We start from the raw sequence: 18,985 nt of genomic DNA on the forward strand, positions 1-18,985 counted from the left end.
ACGATGCCCTCATCTAAGTTATCTGTAAATACGCAGTCAGATTCAAGAGAAGAAGGAGAACAAAAATCTCCTAGCTTAAGACCTTCAGGTATGACAATAATACAGTTATGAACCTAGTTAAATTCTTCATATTTGTTACATATCTCCATCTTATCCTCAAGAATATCATGAGAAATATTATTCAAATACCTTGCTGAAATTCAAATACTATGCCTACACCATCTGTAGGTGCAGGCATTTACCAGTCTAGTCTATTTATAAAAGCCTCAAGTACCTCTCACTCAAGTTTGCTGCTATTTTCTTGTATTTTCTACTATTTCTAAAACCAAACGACTGGCCTACACAGACATTAGCACTTCAGTCCTCTTTCATCTAATGCTACACAATTTCAAAAAAGTTCATCAGTCTTCACACAGCAAGCTAAATCTCTCCTCTGACACCAATAGAGAATTCAGCAGTTGACTGGACTGGTATGCGTGACGGTGGTGACAAGGTGTTATTTTATCCAAATACAGTTTCAAATTCTGGTCTCCCTTCTACTTTGTTGCCCTCCAAGCCCTCATAATCACAATGTGGAAAGTGAGCAAGACCGAAGGGAATGCCCTTCTGCTACTCCTGTGTAGTCAGTAATCATTTACCACTTTAAAGTAATTAAAATCCTTAATACATGGAGTTCACACATTTTTCAGTTGTGCTCTATAGTGGCCTAAATTCTATTTTCACTTAGATTTTTCAGTTTCTGTCGCGTTAAAAAAATCAAATTTATTGAGAGGTATAACTAGTATACAACACAAAAATGCACCCGATTTTTATGCAGTTTAAAGGGTTTTTCACAAACACATATATATACACTTGTCTAAAGACCAACCACAATCAAGACGGATATCCATCACCCCTAGAAGTTTCTTCACACATTTCTGCAATTAATAACACCCACACTAGGCTCAGGCAACCACTGATAATGATTTCTGTCACTAGCGATTAGTTTTGCCTTTTCTAGAATTTCACATAAACATATGGCTTCTTTTGCTCAGCATGATCCTGAGATTCACACACTGGCTGCATGCAATATTAAGAGGGTACAGATATACCATAACTTACCCAGTTACCTGTCAGACATTTGGGTTGTTGTGTTTTTTGGCAATTATGAATAACATACTATAAACATTCATGTACATATCTTTGTTGTTGACTTGTTTTCATTTCTTTTGGGGAAATCAGTAGGATTAGAATTGCTCATATGGTAATTTTAATTTTAAAAGAAACTGCCAAAGTGGTTGTACCATTTAAGATCCTCACCAGCAATGTATAAGAATTCTGGTTACTCTGCATCCTTGCTAATAAACCTGGTATTGTTGGCTCTGATTATAAGCATTCTAGCGGGTGTGCAGGGGAACCTTGTCTATTTTAATGCCTAACATATTGAACATCTTTGCATTGCTTATTTGCCATTCTTTTATATTCTTTAATAAATTACTACAATCTTTTGCCCATTTTTCCACTGGGTAGTTTGTCGTATTACTGAGTTGTATGAGTTCTATATATGCTTTGGATACAATTCTTTAACCAGATAATGTATCTTGCAAACATTTTCCTCAAGACTGGGGCTTGTCTTTTCAGTTTCTTAACAATGTCTTTCAAAAAGCAAAAGTTTTGAATTTTGATGAAGTCCAATTTACGAATTTTTTCTTCTACGGTTCTTTTTTTTTTTTTTCCTGCGGTACGCGGGCCTCTCACTGTTACGGCCTCCGGACGCGCAGGCTCAGCGGCCATGGCTCACCGGCCCAGCCGCTCCGCGGCATGTGGGATCTTCCCGGACCGGGGCACGAACCTGTGTCCCCTGCATCGGCAGGAGGACTCTCAACCACTGCGCCACCAGGGAAGCCCTCTTCTACGGTTCTTAATTTTTGTGTCCTAGGAAATCTTTGCCTATCTTTGGGCTACAGTGATTTTCTCCTATGTTTCTTCTAGAAGTTTTAGATGTTCAGCTTTTAGTCTTAGGTCTGTGATCCATTCTGAATGAATATTCATGCCTTGTATCAGGAAAGGGCTATTTATTTATCCTATGTGGATATATAGTTGTCCCAGCAACATTTGTGGAAAGGACTATCCTTTCTCCATGAATTGCCCTAGCATCTTGGTTAAAAAAAAAAAAAAAAAAAAGACAATTGACCACAGACATAATAGATATATTTGTAGGCTTTCTTTCCTCCCTGTGTTGACTCACACATCTAGCCTTATGCCAATATCACAGTGTCTTGATTACTGTGGCTTTATAGAAAGTTTTGAAATCTCACACTAAATGTCCTTCAACTTTGTTCTTTTTCAAAACTGTCTTGACTATTCTAGCCACTGCATTTCCATATACATTTTAGGATCAACTTGTGAATTTCTACAAAAAATCCTGCTGAGACTTTGACTGGGACTGCACTGAACCGATAGATTCTATAGATCAATTTGGAAAGAACAGACATCTTAACAATGTTGAGTGTTCTAGTCCATGAATATGATATTTGTATGTCTTTTTTGTTTCCTATCTGGGACCTGCATTAGAGAGGGTATAATTCCTCTTTGGAAAATATTCTCATCATTGTTTCTTAAGTACAACACTGGCCTGAAGAGAATAAATGAGAATGTATTGTAAATATGGAATATCATGATATTGATGGAATAGCAAAAACTATGCTATTCTCTCTTTTTAAGTTCATTTCAAACATTCATAAGCCCAAATACATAAAATCAGAATCATGATATTTGTTTATTTATAAGAGCAAGACAGCTCAATGTGGGAAAGGATAGATATTTGAAAAAATGTTCCTGGGACAATTGGATACCCGTATGAGGAAAAAAAAACCTTCAACCCTTACCTCATACCAATTTGAAGTGGCTTGAAGAACTAAAACTAAAAGCAAAAACTGTAAAACTTCTATAAGAAAACAAAGAATTACTATCACCCTCTTGTACATGTAAAGCATTTTCAAGTTCTCAGGATATTTTTACATCACTTGGTTTTATAACCTTTTTGTTTCCTTGTGAGGCAAGCAAAAAGGCAATAATGCCACTTATGCTGATGGGAAAACCAGAGCCCAGAGGACCTAAGTGACATGACCAGAGAGGCATAGTGGAAAGGGCATGGGTTTTGAGTGTACAGATTTCACTTTGAATTCCAACTGTATCACTTACTAGCTATACGACCTTGGGTACATGACATAATTTCTCTAAGTTTTGGATTCCTAACCTGTAAAATGGAGATAATAATTATGTTCACCTTCATAGGTTCTTTCTTCCACTTATTTAACACATATTTATTGAAAGCCCACCATGTGCTAAGCAACAACTGTTCTAAGTCTTGGAGATAAGGCAGAAAATCCCTACCCTCAAGGGGCTTGCATTTTAGTATAGAAGATAGAAAATAAAAAAGACGTATGAGTAGAATATACTGTATTCTATAGGTGGGAGACAGAAAATGCTAAGTTGTAGGGGGTTGTAATTTTAGGCCAGGGAGGGCCTCTTTACAAAGGACATTTTGGGTAAAGATTCAAAGGAGGGGAGGGAGTCATGCAGATATGGGATAAGAACACAGTAGGCAGAGGGACTAGCAAGGGCAAAGTCCTACAGCAGGTGTGTACTTCCCATGTTCTAAGAATGGCAAAGAAGGCAAACTGGCTGGGAACAGAAAGAGCAAGAGGGAGAAGAGTAGTGAATGAGCTGAGAGAGGGAGTAAAATAGGCAGTGGGGGAGGAAGGGTCGTGGTGGTGGTCACATTACAAGGACTATTATAAGGCTTCCTTTCTGCATGAAATGTGAAGACACTTGAGGAGCAGAGGAGCAACGTAATCTGACCCAAGTCTTCAAAGGACCACTCTGGCTGCTGTGCTGAGAGTAAGCTGAGGGTGGGTAAGGGTGGAAGCAAAGCACTCATCCAGCCAAGAGATAACTGTGGCTTGAATCACGGTGACAGGAAAATAGGTGATGAGAAGTTGTAAGAGTCTAGATATACTTTAAAGATAGAGCTAACAGGAGCTGATTAACAGATTGGTTGTATGGTATGAGAAAAAGAAAGGAGTCAAAAATTAAGTACAAAATGTCAGGCATAAGCAGCCTAAGAACAGAGTTGCCAGTTACTGAGATGAAAAGACTGTTTGGAAGGGCAGGTTTGAGGAAAAAGATCAGGACCTCAGAACTAGACATCTTAAATTTGAGATGTCCATTAGACAATCAAGCGATGTTGAGCACACAGTTAGATATGACAGTCTGGAGTTCAGAGGAAATGAACTGGCTGGAGACTGGCACAGAAAAGGTAATTAAATGGTATTTTAACTCACGAAACTGGATGAGATTACCAAAGGAACGTAATCCCTGGACTATTCCAATATTTAGGGAGGTTAAGGAGTTGAAAAAGAATTAGCTGAGAAGGAACAGATAGTAAGGAGAAGGAAAATCAGAATATGATTTAAAGTAGAGTTTCTCAAACTTTAGTATGCATACAAATCACTCAGGGATCTTGTTAAAATGCAGTCTTCAATTCCATAGATCTGGGGTGGTGCCTAAAATGTGTCATTTGAAAAGGCTCCCAGGTGGTAGAGTTTAAAGGATTAAGAAGAGGTTTCATGAAAAAGAGTGTGATCAAATGCATTATATATTTCTGATGGGTCAAAAAGATTGAGGACTGAGTATTTAACCACTGGATCTAGCAACATGGTAATTATCTTATTCAGAGATATTTCAGTGAAGTGTCAGGGCAAAAAAGCCTGATTGGAGTGGAGTCCAAGACAAAAGGGGAGGGAAGAAAATCAGAGAGTGCGTATCAACAACTCTGTAGAGAAGTTTTACTATAAGAGAAACAAGAGGAATGAGGTGATATCTTCAGAGGGAAGTGGGATCAAGGAAGGGACCTCCACAACTTTTTTATTATGAAAATTTTTAATCATAGAGAAAAATTAAAAGAAGAGTACAATAGGGGCTTCCCTGGTGGCGCAGTGGTTGAGAATCTGCCTGCTAATGCAGGGGACACGGGTTTGAGCCCTGGTCTGGGAGGATCCCACATGCCGCGGAGCAACTAGGCCCGTGAGCCACAACTACTGAGCCTGCGCATCTGGAGCCTGTGCTCCGCAACAAGAGGCCATGATAGTGAGAGGCCCGTGCACCACGATGAAGAGTGGCCCCCGCTTGCCACCACTAGAGAAAGCCCTAGCACAGAAATGAAGACCCAACACAGCAAAGATAAATAAATTAATTAACAAACTCCTACCCGCAACATCTTAAAAAAAAAAAAAAAAGAAGAGTACAATAAATACCCTGGTGCCCTCCACCTAGGTTCAACAATTGTCAGCATTCTTCCAAATGTGCATGATAAGAAAGATGTTTTAAAATGGGAGAAAATCCAGTAGAAAAGGAAAATCTGATGATGTACAGGAGAGAACCACTCAAAAGATGTCAGTGAGTAGGAGAAAGGGGATGGAATCTAGTGCACAAAATTGAAGGACTGGCTTTTACTCTTAGTGATAAAACAGAAAAACTGAGCATGAATGTAGGTAGGTAGGTAGATATTGTGGTGGGTGCTTCTAATTTTATTAATGAAATGGCAAGCAAGGTTATCAGTTGACAGTTCTTGGAGAAGAGGTGTTGGAGAACTGAGGATAAAGGAAGTATGAGAGTGTCTACGAGAGAGGAAGAGCAAAAAACCAGGGAAGGGAAAGTATGATTGCTGCATGGCATTAAGGGCTCACTTGAGGTGTTGAAAGGATTGACTAAACTGAAGAAGCAGAACAGTGTAGAGTTTAAGGAAATACACTCTGGAGCCAAAGGGCTTGCGGCAAGTCACTTGGCCTTTTAAACTATAGTTTCTCCATCAGTAAGTAGGGGATAATAATAGGATCTACCTCACAGGGTTGTTGAGGATTAATTGAGGTAGTATACATAAAGTACACAGAACAGTGTCTGGCACAAAGTACTATGTAATCGCTAAATATATCACTGTATATAAAAAACCACAAAACATAGCTGGTATAAAAAAAGAGTGAGTTACTAGTAGTATCAGAGCTGGAGTCAGAACATAATATTTATTGATCAGTAAAGATGTCTAAAATAAGAGCAAGTAAAAAATAAAGGTAAAACCAGTGTGATTCCATATTTAAAACGACAACAACAAACCACTGTATACAGTATTAAAATACAGAATTCTGCAAAGATACACAATACTACACATCAAAACACTAATGGTACTTCTCTCTCAGTGGAGTATTGGTGCTTATTTATGTTTACATTTTCTAAATTTTCTATAATGATTATGTATTTCCTTATAATACCTTATATTTTGAAATTAAGAAAAACTGCAACAAAGGCTAATGTAGAAATCACTTATTCTCACCATACTTAACACGGTTAAATTTTTACACATTTGCCTCCTGTCTTTTAAAAAAATTTATACCTGTAAAAAGGTTGTGAAAGTAAAACACAACTGTAGAATCTTTTTAATTAAAAGCCAGAAACCACAAGAATTTTATATAGGTAAAGCTAAAGCCCCTCTCTGCTTGATAGCTATCCCCATCTTGACCCCTTTTTGCCATTCCTGGAGACAACAACTACTGAGCTTGGCATATACCTTCTAATCTTTGCTTTACTACTTCTACATACACATATGTAAGACTTAAAAAAATATATATAGGGCTTCCCTGGTGGCGCAGTGGTTGAGAGTCTGCCTGCCAGTGCAGCGGACATGGGTTCGAGCCCTGGTCTGGGAGGATCCCACATGCCACAGAGCAACTGAGCCCGTGAGGCACAACTACTGAGCCTGAGCGTCTAGCGCCTGTGCTCCGCAACAAGAGGAGCCACGACAATGAGAAGCCCACGCACCGCGATGAAGAGTAGACCCCGCTCGCTGCAGCTAGAGAAAAAGCCCTCGCACAGAAACGAAAACCCAACACAGCCAAAAATAAATAAATAAATATATATAATGTTTTGTTTTTAAAATTTTAAGTGGTCTCATGCTACAGCTTGCTGTTCTCACTGGACATACTGTAAAGCTGATGTTGATACATATATTATTCATTTCTGCTATATATTCTTTCCCTGCACATATGTGCCAAACTTTATCAGTCCTCTACTGATGGACATTTATGTTTCCAATTTTTCACTATTATATATTTTCCTGTAATACATCTCTTCCTATACACATCTCTTGGAACAAAAGCTGGTGTTTCTTGGGGGTAGGCCAAACACTGTACATTTTAACAGATACTTCCAAAATGTCCCCAGGGTGGTTGGTTGCATGAGGAGTGTCCCAGTAAGCAATTCCCCTAATCTTCATAAACACTTAACCTTGCCAGAATTTAGGAATTTGCCCAATTCCAGTGGGTAAAAAATAGTGTGCTTCTTCTAATTTGCATTGTTTGTGATTATCAGCATCCTCCTCTCAATTACTGTTTTTATCGACCAGAAAATGACGTTTGCTAGAATTATTCTTCAATTAATTAGAATTATTTTCAATCATTAATACATGTTCACCATCTTCTCAGCTTCAATTCATTCTTCTATCTTTCCTATAACTAGGTTTACTTATGAGTAAAGGCAGGCATACGCTTCATTATTTTAAAAAGTAAATTGTGAGCATTTATCCCCAAATTATTTTTAATCACCTTAAATATAGAATATAACACTCCTGTGAGTAAACAACAGACCACAACCTTTTCTTTGTGCCTCCTTGATTTAACATTTAGTCAATTTTATAATAAAGCCTAATTTAAAATTATTAATAAATATTAGACTGAAATGAAAAGTCCTGCAAAGAAACAGCACAATAGACTGACGAGTCCTGAAATTTCTTTAGTAACATTATTCTTTAAAATACCCTGGCCCTTAGGCTGAATCAATGACTATCAGGTGAGAAGATGATAAACATACTACATGAACCCTGATTCCTAAGAGTGAGTCTTTAATTATCTACCACTAGAATAGCTCTGCTCTCTTAAAGTTAACCTAGGAATCAGAAATGATCTTTTACTGAAGAGAGAGAACAGAACCACACAGGAGAAATGTCACTCATTCACCGTGTGCTTATATTCTATAATCCAATAAAGGTGACATATTTGAAAGTCCCAATGATTCACCTTCCTAATTACTAAAGTTTTTATCTTATGAATGACTGTGACCTCAATACGTTATACAATGAGATAGGATGCTCTTATTCTGCTTATACCCTGTGACTTTAGAGTCAATTTTGCAAAGTAGAAAAGATCACTTTCAATAGCATCTGGAAATCATGCAGGGGGCAGAGTATTTTGAAATGAGGCTGTGCAGAAGTACATTATTAAGCAGCTATTTAAATAGTCTATGGAGTTACTGGTCAGCTACATCTAGCTTGTTCTGTTCTTTGTGAAATGATGGTGGAAGACAAGGGAAGAGGAACCCGACATTTAAAAGTTTAATAATTGCAAGGAAATTAATTTCCAGTGTACTGTAAATATCAGCATTTTAACATTTTAAATTGTTATCTGAATGTTCCTTATAAAGCATCTGTTCTTGTTTCATAGATAGAAAATCTTTTATCTCTGAGAAAAGTGATAGGTTTTTTTTGGGGGGGGGTATCTCTTCTTGCATTGTGTTTGTTTATTCCTAGTTGCCTTTTCCCCCATTTGTTCTCTCTCACTGGCATCAGAGACTTCCTCTCTGATGTCTGGTAATTGAGAGATAATTTGTCTTTACTCAGATTGAGACTAAAAGGCTACGGAAAGCTTTGAGCATACAGATGGGCTTCTTGTTTTTGAACTCCCATGTACTCCCATCTAGGTGGAATCCCTGATATCACTACCTTTGGGTCTTTACTCTTGGCTGTTAAGATTCCTCAGACAAAACTCTTCCAATCTCTTGCCTGAAGGGGAAGGTTTGGCTGCCAGCAGTCTGGGAAGCAAATGAAAAGAGAGTACTGGGGAACTCTCCGTCCATCACTCAGTAAGCAGTAACTCACCTCCCCCCCGCCCCGCCATTTCCCCCTAGGTCCTGGGTCCAGAGAGTTTCTCCCCTCTCCAGAGAATACATTTCCAGTGTACTGCCAGGGTAGGGATGGGGTATCTACCCAGTGGCACAGAGCAGAAGGGATTTAGAGAAACATTTCAGACAGGCCTTTTCATTTATGTACTCTTTCTCCTCCAGAGATAACCTCACAGTGCCAATTCTTGAGACTTGAGAATTCTGTGGTACAAATCAGGTTGGTTTCCATTTTTCCACAGTCAGTTAATAATTTAGTTTTTTTGGGTGTACTATGTCCATTATCACTTCTCCATCTGCTTTCTAGCTTCTAAAATGTTACCATTCTTTTCTTCCTCTTTGTTTTCTCCATCTTTATATGTTCATGCTTCAAAAAAATTCTCATTATTATAGTTTTGGTGGAGTTTCAAGAGAGCAAAAACCTGTCACCTTAACCTGAAAATCACATAGCCACCTTAATAAGAGGATTTGCAATCTGCCAAAGCCTTCAGAAACTGAAGATGTGTTGGTACATTTAGCCCCAGTTGTATATATTGCCTTATAAAGAACCGAAGGGAATTGTATCTTCTTTGGTTAAATTTAAGCTGGTAATAAAAAATATAATCTGTTAGAAGGCTTACATTTTATAATTAATACTTTCTCAGCTATTAAAATATAGGATAAACTGATGGGACGATCTACATTCATAGCCGGACATACTCATCATATAGTAAGTGTTACTTGAAAATGTAAGCAAAATATTTTAGAGAAATTAATTGACTGTAAAGCTTTATACTTATCGATCCCAAACTGTAAAGTAATGGGAAAATATTGCCTCTTAACTAACTATTCCCCAGACCACAGAACGATTCCAAGTTGATAGTGTTCTTCTCTCCTGTCACTTCTTACCTTAATCGACACTGGCACTTCACTGCCTCCTTACTGTTTCTAAAACAATTTTTAATACTATTCTCTGCTGCCTCTGTGTATAGCAAAAACATTTCCCCTCTGTTATTCTTTTATTACTTCTTTGACTATTTTTCCTTTTCTTGACATTTCTCAGTTTTGATATGACAAGGATGTGACTACTTTCTCTTCTGGAAGGTAAACCTATCAATAATACGCAGTTGTGTGTAATCATGGTTTCATTTTTAAATTTTTGTCATATGTATCTATCATAGGCCAGGCCTTGTTCTACGCATTAGAGATAAAACAATGAACAAAACAAGACCCCTGCTCTGGTACAGCTTGTATTCTAGTGGGGATGACAGACAATAAACAAATATGTTATATGGAATTGGGTGTTAAAAACAAAAACAAGAATGGGGTATAGAGTGACAGAGTGGAGCAGGAAAATGTTATATAAGGTGATCAGGGAAGGCTTCCTTTAAAAGGCAACATTTGAACAGAGACAAAAGAGAGAAACTCTATGAATATCTGTGGCATGAGAACTTATCCCCAAAAGAAAATAACAAGTACAAAGGCCCTGAGGAAAGAGCATGCTTGGCCTGATGAAGAAACAGCAAAGAGACTGGTGGGGTGGGAGCAGAACAAGCTTTGTTTCTCTCTCAATGTTTACCATTCTGGCCAAGGTTTACTCTTTGCAAGATTTTTTAATTAATTAATTAATTGGCTGCGTTGGGTCTTCATTGCTGTGCATGCGGGCTTTCTCTAGTTGTGGCGAGCAGGGGCTACTCTTCGTTGTGGTGCACGGGCTTCTCATTGTGGTGGCTTGTCATGTTGCGGCGCGCAGGCTCTAGGTGTGCAGGCTTCAGTAGTTGCGGCACATGGGCTCTAGAGCGCAGGCTCAGTAGTTGTGGCCCATAGGCTTAGTTGTTCCACGGCATGTGGGATCCTCCCGGACCAGGGCTCAAACCTGTGTCCCCTGCATTGGCAGGCGGATTCTTAACCACTGTGCCACCAGGGAAGTCCCTCTTTGCAAGATTTTAATATAATCTTTCAGATTTGAACAGATTCAGATTCAGAGGTGGGATTGTTTTAAGTCTACTGGATAAGTGGTAATGTTATTGAATAAGGTAATAATTTGCTGCAATAAGGATTTTGGCTGAATACAGGTTTATAAACAATCTAAATTACAGATCTATTGCCTAGTTTTGAGACAGAGAGGGTAGGACAGTGGGAAGATTTAACAGCTAGATCTGGTTTTGAGTCTTGGTTCTATGCTTATTTGCTACAAATGATCCTGAGTCAGAGTTTTAGGCATTAGTACATGTATACTCTTTTACCTTTTTTATTCTAATTTTATAATGTAAAAGCAGTATAGTGGTTATAGTGGTTATGGGGAAAGAATAATGGTTTGGGAGTCAAAAATCCTGACTTAAACACCTTTGCTGCTGCTTATTAAATGTGGAGTCTAGACAAGTCATTTAGAAGCCTGTTTCCTTATCTGTAAACATAAAATAAAAATATCTGGGCTTCCCTGGTGGTGCAGTGGTTGAGAGTCCGCCTGCCGATGCAGGGGACACAGGTTTGTGCCCCGGTCTGGGAGGATCCCACATGCCGCGGAGAGGCTGGGCCTGTGAGTCATGGCCGCTGAGCCTGCGTGTCCGGAGCCTGTGCTCCGCAACGGGACAGGCCACAACAGTGAGAGGCCCGCGTACCCCAAAAAAAAAAAAAAAAAAAAAAAAAAATCTACTTCATAACATTATAAAGATTAAATGACATAATGGCCTATGCATGTGAAAGCCATTTGTATACTATAAAATGTTAAATTAACTTAAGACACATGCATATTTTTAAACTACCTATGGAACTTTCAAACATATTTTACTTAAATTTTTTCATCTAAGTGCTTTCAAAATTTATTTAATTTTACCTTTTGATTTACCTGTTTATTTGTACTTGCATGCAAAATTTATTCTTCGTAGTCAGTTTCCTATTTTGACCCATGATAAATTTTACAGAGTAACTTTTTTTTTTAAATAAATTTATTTATTTATTTTTGCTGTATTGGGTCTTCATTTCTGTGCAAGGGCTTTCTCTAGTTGTGGCAAGCAGGGGCCACTCTTCATGGCGGTGCGCGGGCCTCTCACTATCACGGCCTCTCTTGTTGCGGAGCACAGGCTCCAGACGCGCAGGCTCAGTAGTTGTGGCTCACGGGCCCAGTTGTTCCGCGGCATGTGGGATCCTCCCAGACCAGGGCTCGAACCGGTGTCCCCTGCATTAGCAGGCAGATTCTCAACCACTGCGCCACCAGGGAAGCCCCTAGAGTAACTTTTTATCTTTTAAATTACACAGCAAAATTCAATGGATATGAACAAATCAACTTGAAATCCTCAAAAAGGATCAAAATGCGGACTTTCATTTTATTTTACTTTTTCTTTATTTCACACAGATGATCATTTTGCAATAGAAAATATGGGTACGTGGAAAAAATTTGAAAGGATAACTAACAATCATTTTATATACTTCAATAACTGTTAATGACTTTTTAGTGGGTTTTTTTTTTTGGCCTATTTTTGTCTTTTGAACCCTTATTGCTTAGCTAAATTACAGCATGCTAAACATAAATTTGTAGCCATATATTTATTATCAATATTTGATATATGTTTTGAAGACTATACTAGACAGAGGCTATTTTATTTCAAATATCATGTTGCTAGCCATTAGTTAAAAGTGTCTACATGTTGCTGGACAGTAACTGAAAATGTACGTCAAAAAATAATAGCTAAAACCTTTAAAATATCCTCAATGGTCTTCAAAAGTAACTTACAAGAGATTTAATAGAATGGAACTTACTCCATGCCCTGTGCAGTCTGCCGTGCAATATCTATAAGTTTGATCATCTCGAATTTGGTCTCAATGATGTGGAGATGATGATATAGGCTGGAGCCCTCACACCACTGGGTAACAATAGCCAGTTGTGGCTTTGTTGAATAACCCATGAAGAGTAGGATATTCACATGTCGAGTTTTCCTGTAAAAGAAATGTGACAGTAAATAGTAAATGTTGATAAACTTTAGCAAATGTTAAAAAAGAGGGCCGAAGCAGTCTACTTATTCATAAGATGTTGTCAGAAAAAGGTATTTTTAAAAAAGCCAACAGAAGGATAAATTTAGATGAGACTTTAGGAACTGTCTAGTCTAACATCCTACCCTTTTCATAAACATCTTTTTTAGTATACCTCATAGATAGGCAACTAGAGATTCCTTAAATACCTTCAATTATGGGAAGTTTATCACTGAGACTGTAGCCTGTTCCCAATACTCTTTTTCTTTCTTTCTTTTTAAAATCTTTTTGGCTGTACTGCGCGGCATGTGGGATCTTAGTTCCTCAAGCAGGGATTGAACCTGTGCCCCCTGCAGTGGAAGTTTGCAGTCCTAACCACTGGACCACCAGGAAAGTCCCCTCTTTTTTTTCTTTTAAAATGGTTCTAGTATTAGTAAAATTTTAGGTTGAGAAAAAATCATTTTCCTACAACTTCCGCCACTGGATTCCCTGTTCTGCTCTCTGCAATGAAACAAGTAAGTTTATATCCTCTTGAACATAACAGCCTTCTATGGACCCAAATATTCTCAGTTCTGTTGACTATTTTCTCCCTAAGTTACAGTTCCAGAATCCTTCCCACCTAAGTTGTCCTTGCCTGGACATGTTCTAGTTTGTTAATTTTCCTCAAGTTCCAGGGCTTGATATAATCTCTAAATGTGTTCTGATAAGCTTAGAATTTTGAGAGCATTGTCTCCATAAGTGGAAGTATTACTTCTCGTGATCAGAACACTGTATTTCCATTAATTCACTCTAGGATTAATATTTCTATCAGCTGTACTATGTAATATTGCATACCACTTAAAAGAATACAGTTAAAGACAAAATATACTCAGACAAACTTCGTTTTATTCATTTTAAGTAAGTCTGTAAAGCTAACAGTGGCTACCACTGGAAAACGCAAGTTGATCAAGATAACTTCTCTGGAAAACGTGATTCACACAAGCTCACCTGAGTACTCCTACTTCATTTTTGAAGGCCTGTAACTGCTGAGGTGTGGGTGCTGTCACATTCAACATTTTCACTGCCACATCACCTAAAAGGTAATTGCCATTCCAAATGTCATTCCAATTTTTAAAATTTAAAAATATAAAAAAAACCTAGGGTATTTTCACTAATTACTACGGCCTTAAAACTATACCATTATAAAACTGCAAATAAATTATACCTTAACTTCCTAAACTGCATTAATTTTCTAAGGATAAAAACTAAACTAACAATAATATTCCTATACTAGTATTTCAAAATACCAATCCAAAAAAACCCAGCCAATCTCGTTTTTCCCCTGGAAATTTAGTTTAACCAATTAAACACCCATGATATTTTCCTAGTTATTTAACAAAACTAAATTAGACGCATTCACTAACTGAATGTTAAAACTGCAGTAGACAGGCCCAATGCAACTTGGCTGAAATAGAAAACTGCAGACTTCTTTATCAGAGTATTTAACACCTTTTCAAATCCATGGATCACTTGTTGCTTTTTACTTAGGAAAATTATTTTAAAAACACACAAAACCGCATGTGAAACAGGTACAATTCTTACACGTTGCCAAAGGGTGTATAAATTGGTACAACCACTTGAAACACTGTTGGCAGTACCTACTACGGACCCCACAATTCTTTCCTAGGTATATACCAACTAACTTGGACACGTGTTCACCAAACGACAGGTACTAAGAATACTCATAGAAGTAGCATCCATAATTGCCCCAAACTGGAAACTATTCAAATGCTCATCACACAGTAGATAGTCATGCTACAGTCACACAATGAACCCTATATAGAGAATGAATAACCTACAACTACATACAATAATATAGATGAATCTTATAAACAATATTGAGTAAAAAGGACCAGATACAAAGGAGTACATCCTGTATTATTTCTGTTTAGGTCAGGACAGTGGTTACCCTTGGGGGCAGAGGGCATAAGGAGGACTTCTAGAGTGCTGGTAATGTTTTGTTTATTGAACAGTGTGTTGACTTTGTGAAATTTTAGCTACTTGTACACTTATGTGTACTTTTTTGCATGTATATTTCAATATAATTAAACTAACTTACTGATTTTTCCTGATTATCAAATAAAGTGCTTATAGTAAAAAAAAAATCAAACTTAAAATTAAAAAATTAAACATTTTGAAAGCAAAAGGAATAAAATTAAAATTTCCCATAATCATGTCACTCTGAAATGACCATTGTTAACCTATTGATGTATACCCTACTAGGCTTCTATATGTATGCAGTATAAATATTTATAAATACATATGAAAAAGGCAACCTAAACAGATATATACTAAAATACTGATGGTCATTTAAAAAATTATGTTATATATATTTATATGTAGCTTCATAATATGGGATATTATACGTGCTGCTTTTAAAATATACTACATACACTTTTCCATAAAATAGACATCTACCATACCATTTTAATTTCTATATAATCATATATGGAGGTTATCAATTTACTTATTCCTTCCTCTATTAATGAGCACTTAAGTTATTTCCATTTTTCATTAATATCAAATCTCTAATGAATATACTTGCACACACATCTGTTTGTTCCTGTTCTACAAATGGAACTGTTGGCTCTATATACATATTGCCAAACTGCCCTCCAGAAAATTCATAGCAATTTATGTTTCCACCAGCAGCATTACAATCACAACTCTAAATATAATCAATTTAAAAAAAAACCTTTGTCCATTTGATTATCTTTTCAAAGAAATATAAGTCATTTGAGAGGCAATAATGACTTCTATTTTTTGAATTTGTAATTCTTTCACAACTAGTGAGACTGAACATTTTTTGTATGTTTACTGCCCACTCTTTCCTTTGGTAAGCACTCTTTTTATATGTTTACTTGTGGTTTATAATACAAATAAAATTACCAGCAGAAAGACTTATAAAAATAAAAAATCTTGGGGACTAGCTCATCTGGAGGATCATCTTTAAAAATTATTACTGTAGTATAATGATTAAACTTCTGGCTGCTGTGAATCCAGTTTTTATTTCCCATAATTTCTGTTATAAACCTTTGGAGGACTCTTGCATCTGATCAAAATTAGCTTAATGATGCAAACAGTGAATACTCCCTTTGATATATTTTTACAAAAGTTATTATATTCTATTATTATAATTTGTGACAAGGTCACCGTATTACATACCATGCCACTTTCCCTTGTAGACTGTCCCAAATGACCCGGATCCAATTCTTTGTCCCACTGTGATCTGCCCATCAGGAATCTCCCAATCGTCACTTGAATCCCGTCTACCAAGTGTTTTCTTGATAAAAACAGTGCAAAAGTCAAGCCAAGGCAAACAAAAAAGGAAAATCTTATGCTTCACACTAAGTACATTTCCCTATTCCTGAAAGGGACATAAGTTAGGAAGAGAGCAAGAACTTTGGAAAAAACCCCACACTCTAGAGGAATAATAGAAGGATGATTCTTACAATATAGAACTTAAGTTTAAGACCTAAGTCAGTATTAGGGTGGAAACAGTTTATTAAAAAATAAAAATTATTTATTGGGTATGAGCAGAAATGTTACTATTATTAAATTTTATTATTAAAATCAATAAAATAAAGCAGCTTTTTTATCATTTGGAAGACTACTAGGAGCAAGATAAGTGCTATACATTTGTGACTAGTTCTGGCTCCAAAGGCCAAAAAGTTAACATACTATGGCTGTTGATAATCTAATTACTTTCTCCCTGTCAGTGCTAAATTTCCTCATATATCTTATCTGACCCAATCTCTCTCTTAAAAAAATTTATCAACATATACAATCACTTTGGGATGATAAAGGACCCACATATCCAACATATACTATTGCTAAAATAATTAGTTTTTAATACAGATTTAATTTACAGCAGATAGCTAATTTTTCATTAGGGAAGAATGTCCTTTGGTAGATATTTGTATTTCAGACCAACTCTTTAGAACATACATGCCTAATCATGCCTCCTAAAATACTAGCTTACTCTCTTTCCATAGTTTAGAAACAACACTATTCTTGCTCTTCCAAAACTGCCTTTTACTCAATTATATTACAGTTGAGAGCAAAAATCAGTGTTGTGTTTTGTTTTTAAGCAAAAAACTATCAGCTCTTAAATTTATTTGATTATGGGAATTCTGTGTCAAATATGGACATATATGCCACTAGATATCATATATCTAAAAGGTGACATTACATTTGGCTATGACTTCTAAGAAGACAGAACTTAGAGGAAAAAAGATATCATATACTCTCACCATTCGATTCCTGTCTTCTGAGGATGAAGATGACTTCCTTTCTCGCTGAGGTCCTGGAGATTTCTGTAATGCTTTCACATTAGTGAGTGAGCCAGGTAATGAGGCAGGGGGCGTGGCAGATAAACCTGTGGTTGATCCTGAGTTAGTGAAAGGAAAAATATATCTATTAAAGGAGGATCAAGTACATTAGCTTATTGGGGGCAGAGGGTAGAGGGAGATTTAGACTTATTTTAAAAATTCAGTATATGTTCTAATACCATTTGGAAAGGACAGGCAAAAAAGGAGCCTCATTTGGTGACTAGCTTTAAATTAAAAAACTACAATTTCTTTTAGTTGTATACTTTTAGCTTTCTGGTCAATTTAATGACCTTTAAAACATCTGATTACAGATATATACTTTGTTTATTGGTGCAGAGTCTAGGAGAAAAATAATCTTTTTAAAATAAGAGATAAACACTAAAAAATACTCCCAAGTTTTTTCTTTGATCAAAAAATAAGAAGCAAAATCAACTTAAAAGCAAATATAAAAAATAAACTTTTAATTATGTTACCTTAACAGCCTATCAATTAAAAAAAAGATAGAAATTCCCCAAATGGAAACATATTCTGATAACGGCCATAATGTTGACATTACCTGGCTCTTTCATATTAGCCACTGAAATTTTTAAAAATCCTATACTATATACTATACTATTTAAGAGTGAGAGATACTGGTCACTTTCATTGGTTCCTGGAGGCTTATTTTGCTACACAAAGATGAAATTCTACCTGCATAACAAAGTTAATGCAAACAAAGCCAAGCAGGTTTCTCAAGACTTTCTGAAAAACCTCTGCCTATAAAATGAGGCCAAGGTAAGTGCTGTGGCCTCTCAGCCAAGTTGCTACAAATGGAAAAATTTTATCAGCCAAACGAGTCCAAGGGGTACACTCTTTGAAAATGGACTCAGTTGGCAGGGTTGCATACCTTTGTGATGGACATTTTTCCAAATGCTGATTGAGCAAAAATCCCAATTCATGTACAGAAAGCACCTGGTTCAGAGGGGTTCAGAGCAATGACTCCTAGTGGGGCCTGAGTATAGCTAAGTAGGACTGAGATGCTAGGTAATGTTTGCACATACAGAACAAAAAGACTTCAATTTTTAAAAAAGTACATAACTATTCTCTAGTTAAAAAGTCACTATCTTTCAAAGAACAAGGATCAGAATACTAATGGCAACATTTAAATGTTAAAACTGTGTAGAACTTTTCTCATTACTACACCACATATGTCATCATGTGGAATTTCCATGACCTCACATGCAATTTTCTAAAAGAAAATGGTATCTGGAATGTCTATTAATTAGAGCACAATCCATATTCTGCCTTCCACTGATAATTTTCAACATCATAAAGCCTTAACTGCTCACCCAGGCTTCACAATTCTGATCTACTCAGTGCTGTATTGTATCATTTACTTTAATTACACTACTCAGTACTCTGTAACTTCCAGCCCATTCCATGGATTTTCTGAGAAAGTTGGGCTGAGAGAGCAAAAATCTGAAATGCCACCATTACATTCAGAATAAGTTAAAAGACACTAACTAGGAAAAGCCAGTAAATATAATTCATTAAAAATATTTACAGCAAGATACCCATCTAAATTTTGACTTAAATTTTTAAAAATCAGTTTAACCAGTAATTAAAGGATGGAAAAGATAAAATGGATGAGTGAAATTATACTGCTAACTTTTTCCTCACATGAGGGCATAACTGAAAGTATA

General features: G+C 36.6%; 1 protein-coding gene across 11 annotated transcripts in view; it reads right to left on the reverse strand.

The window, feature by feature from the left end:
- BRAF (B-Raf proto-oncogene, serine/threonine kinase) overlaps positions 1 to 18,985 on the reverse strand; it is a 161,370-nt gene that overhangs the window by 35,677 nt on the left and 106,708 nt on the right. For all 11 annotated transcript variants that reach the window (XR_012334121.1, XR_012334120.1, XR_012334118.1 and 8 more), the window contains 4 exons: positions 17,226 to 17,362; positions 16,138 to 16,255; positions 13,921 to 14,005; positions 12,724 to 12,900 (listed from right to left, as the gene is read on the reverse strand). Coding sequence is in view for 6 of the 11 variants with exons in the window: in XM_019945688.3 (XP_019801247.1) it covers positions 12,724 to 12,900; positions 13,921 to 14,005; positions 16,138 to 16,255; positions 17,226 to 17,362 (517 nt within the window). In the remaining 5 variants the exon portion in view is untranslated. The remainder of the gene's footprint in view (positions 1 to 12,723; positions 12,901 to 13,920; positions 14,006 to 16,137; positions 16,256 to 17,225; positions 17,363 to 18,985) is intronic.

This window comes from Tursiops truncatus, chromosome 9 (genome assembly GCF_011762595.2).
Source record: "Tursiops truncatus isolate mTurTru1 chromosome 9, mTurTru1.mat.Y, whole genome shotgun sequence".
Classification (NCBI taxonomy): domain Eukaryota; kingdom Metazoa; phylum Chordata; class Mammalia; order Artiodactyla; family Delphinidae; genus Tursiops; species Tursiops truncatus.